The sequence below is a fragment of the Pseudophryne corroboree genome (assembly GCF_028390025.1).
Source record: "Pseudophryne corroboree isolate aPseCor3 chromosome 3 unlocalized genomic scaffold, aPseCor3.hap2 SUPER_3_unloc_11, whole genome shotgun sequence".
NCBI classification, from domain to species: Eukaryota; Metazoa; Chordata; class Amphibia; order Anura; family Myobatrachidae; genus Pseudophryne; species Pseudophryne corroboree.
Window position 1 is genome coordinate 2,077,709 of NW_026967499.1, and position 4,212 is coordinate 2,081,920.

At 45.8% G+C, this 4,212-nt stretch overlaps 1 protein-coding gene across 1 annotated transcript; it reads right to left on the reverse strand.

The window, feature by feature from the left end:
• Positions 1 to 878: 878 nt before the first annotated feature.
• Positions 879 to 3,988, reverse strand: LOC134983290 (gastrula zinc finger protein XlCGF57.1-like). Its single transcript, XM_063949009.1, has one exon. It carries the CDS (start codon positions 3,909 to 3,911, stop codon positions 2,391 to 2,393), a length of 1,521 nt encoding a protein of 506 aa, XP_063805079.1. The 5' UTR covers positions 3,912 to 3,988; the 3' UTR covers positions 879 to 2,390.
• Between the last annotated feature and the right edge of the window lie 224 nt (positions 3,989 to 4,212).

The window sequence follows — 4,212 nt, forward strand, 5'->3', positions numbered from 1 at the left end:
AAAGACTCAACGGAAATCTTTTGTTTTTAAACAACTTTATTTCATATCTTTAATACACAGATTTTTCTCTATATTTTAAACTTAAAAAATTATTTACTCTGCACAACATGGATAAAATATCCTTAAAGCACAGAAACAATTCCAGTTACATTATAGCATTGCAGGTAAGTAAAACAGATATATATCAGGAGAGCCAAAAACCTATGGGGGTCAATCAGACCCAGCCGCAATAGCGGCCCGCAGCAGTTTGCTGGTGGTGACAAAATGCACGTTGTGGTCGCATCCCTAGGGGTAAATGCGGGCGGCCCGGGACCATTTTCCGGGGGGAGGGGGGGGGGGGTTGGGGGGGGTTCTGCGTGATGTCACATCTGCGGTCATCTCTGATTACCCCCTATAAGCTTCCAGAGTGCATCTTATATCTCATCTTTTCCAAGTTACTACAAATGATATGAGATCGGTAGCAGCACTACTATCAGGGTTATTACACAGAACACACATAAAGGCTGACACAGCAAGTAACAGTAACACATACAAGGGATTAATTAGAAATAAGGAAGCATAATAATCATTAAGTCTAATTATCAACTAGTTCTGTGCGGGACCCATACACCTGTTTACTGTCTCCAGCAGCCCCTGGTACTGTACTGCGGCCATCCGCCCTGTCTCCCCCCACTACTGCTCTGTCTCCTCCAACTACTGTCACCTGCCCTGTCTACCCCCACTCCTGCCACCCCGCCCCCTCCCACTACTGCTACGTCTCCCCCCACTACTGCCACCTGCCCCGTCTCCCCCCACTACTGCCACACGCCCTGTCTCCCCCACTACTGCTACCCGCCCTGTATCCCCCCACTACTGCCACCACCCCATCTCCCCCCACTACTGCCACTGCCGTCTCCCCTCTGACACCTTAGCACTGCTTGGGGACAATATTACCCACAGATAGTGCCTCCGGCAGCCCCCACTACGGCACTAGTGCCACCCACCCTGTCTCCACCTCTGACATCTCAGAACTTCTTGGGGATTCTTGGTACTGCTGGTAACAGTCCTTCATCTGCAGATGGAAGTAACCAGGGCAGTAAGGAGGCAGAAGCTGCTTCTGTTACCATGGACCCTGGTCATGTAGGGCTGGGAGAGTCAGTAAGTAGATTATGTAATAGAGTCACCATCTTACAGGCAGCCGGTGGAGGGAGTAGAGAATAGGTGTTATGTGGCAGGAACGGGATGGTTAGGTAACAGCCTGGCTGCATTCTGTACAAGCTACAAGCGGTGCAATTCTTTTGCTGGGAGACCCAGGTAGAGGACATTGCAGTAGTCTATGCGTGATGATACAAGTGCATGTATGACTGTAGGTAGATCTTCTGAGGGAATAAAGTGCTGGAGTCTGGCTATGTTCCTCAGATGAGGATCTGATAGTGGCAGATACTGATGTCTAAGTGTCACTCCACTATCCAGGACACCAAGATTCCGCACATGGGCCCTCATTCCGAGTTGATCGGTCGCAAGGCGAATTTAACAGAGTTGCTCACGCTAAGCCGCCGCCTACTGGGAGTGTATCTTAGCATCTTAAACTTGCATCCGAAGTGTTCGCAATATTGCGATCACAAACTACTTAGCAGTTTTACAGTAGCTCCACACTTACTCTGCCTGTGCGATCAGTTCAGTGCTTGTCGTTCCTGGTTTGACGTCATAAACACACCCAGCGTTCGCCCAGACACTCCCCCGTTTCTCCGGCCACTCCTGCGTTTTTTCCGGAAACGGTAGCGGTTTCATCCGCACGCCCATAAAACGCCGTGTTTCCGCCCAGTAACACCCATTTCCTGTCTATCACACTACGATCGCCGGAGCGAAGAAAAAGCCGTGAGTAAAAATACTTTCTTCATAGCAAAATTACTTGGCGCAGTCGCATTGCGAACATTGCGCATGCGTACTAAGCGGATTTTCACTGCGATGCGAAGAAAAATAACGAGCGAACGACTCGGAATGAGGGCCATGATCAGCATTTTGTAACTCTGAACCCCCAAGTGTAAGTCTGGTTGGTTTGCAAAGCTGAACTGTAGCACTGCCCTTTGGTGGTGAGCTTAAAGACCTGTTTCACCAGGACTGAATCACAGCCAACTGGCATCACCCACACCTGGAGCTCAGCTAGACAACCATTTAGGATTGGTACTGGGTTCTCAGTACCTAGAGCAAAGACAGGTCATCTGCATAGCAGTGGTAGATGAGGGCATAACATCTGATTATTTCACCCAGTGGTAACATGTATATTGCAAAAAGCATAGGAGATAGGATAAGAACCTTGAAGAACAACGCATGGCATTGATGAGTATACTCCAGAAGATTAAAATGGTTCCTCACCTGAGTGATGTCTATTGTGTGCAACAAGAGATGATTTATTTCTCAGAATATAGAAATGGCTTCTCACCTGTGTGACTTCTGTGATGTCTAACAAGATGTGATTTTTGTGTAAAACATTTCCCGCACTCAGCGCAAGAAAATGGCTTCTCACCTGTGTGACTTCGCTGATGTGTAACAAGATATGATTTAAGTGCAAAACATTTCCCACACTCAGAACATGGAAATGGCTTCTCACCTGTGTGACTTCTATGATGTTTAACAAGAACTGATTTGTGTGCAAAACCTTTCCCACACTCAGAACATGGAAATGCCTTCTTACCTGCGTGACTTTGCTGATGGGTAACAAGTTTGGATTTCCAGGTAAAACTTTTCCCGCACTCAGAGCAAGAAAATGGCTGATCACCTGTGTGTATTCTCTGATGTGTAACAAGATTTGATTTAAGTGCAAAACATTCCCCACACTCAGAACATGGAAATGGCTTCTCAGCTGTGTGACATCTCTGATGTATAACAAGATGTGATTTAAATGCAAAACATTTCTCACACTCAGAACATGGAAAAGGTTTCTCACCTGTGTGACTGCGCAGATGTGTAACAAGTTCTGATTTACTTACACAACATTTCCCACACTCAGAACATGGAAATGGCTTCTCACCTGTGTGACTTCTCTGATGTACAACAAGTTTGGATTTCCAGGTAAAACTTTTCCCGCACTCAGAGCAAGAAAATGGCTTCTCACCTGTGTGACTTCTATGATGTTTAACAAGATATGATTTAAGTGCAAAACATTTCCCACACTCAGAACATGGAAATGGCTTCTCACCTGTGTGACTTCTATGATGTTTAACAAGAACTGATTTGTGTGCAAAACATTTCCCACACTCAGAACATGGAAATGCCTTCTCACCTGTGTGACTTTGCTGATGGGTAGCAAGTTGTGATTTGTGTGCAAAACCTTTCCCACACTCAGAACATGGAAATGGCCTCTCACCTGTGTGAGTTCTGTGATGTATAACAAGATCTGATTTTTGTGTAAAACATTTCCCACACTCAGAACATGGAAACGGCTTCTCACCTGTGTGACTTCTCTGATGTCTAACAAGACGTGATTTCCGTGCAAAACATTTCCCACACTCAGAACATGGAAATACCTTCTCACCTGTGTGACTTCTCTGATGTATAACTAGATCTGATTTGTATGTAAAACATTTCCCACACTCAGAACATATCAGTGGCCTTTCACCTGCCTTAACTGTGTGTGGGTTAATAGGCTTTGTGTTCTGTGTAAAACATTTGGCATCTATAGAACACGGAAACACTGTATCTACTGTCAGAGCTGTAACAGATACACCAATATCAGAGTGATCAGGAGAACATTTCCCAGGATCAGGGGGACCAGCTGATAGAGCTGGATGTATAATTGGGGTAATGGGGTTATCTCCTGGAGAATCCTGTCTACTGTCATTATCTTTTATGTCACAATCCGGGGATAACATTAGTGTTATGAGCCACGGCTGTGGCTCATTCCTGTTTTGCATTTTTGTTAGGTATTTCATGTTTATTAGTTGTCTTGCATGCCAGGATTTCCTGTTGCTCTGTTTTAGTATGCTCTTGTCTGCTGCCGCTGGTTAGTCTGTGTAATTGCAGCTTGTTCCATGTGTTCAGCCTCACCTGGCTGCTGATTGCATTTTGTCAGTTGGAATCATGCAGTGGGCCAGCTGCTCTGGATTGTTTAATTAGGACTCTCTGTTAAAAGCACTCCCAGGACTCCTCACAGACGCCGGTGATAGCTTCCTGTTTGCCTGATTCTGCTGCAGAGAGAGTTCCCAGTCCCGGTCTGTTCGTTTGTTCCTGTTC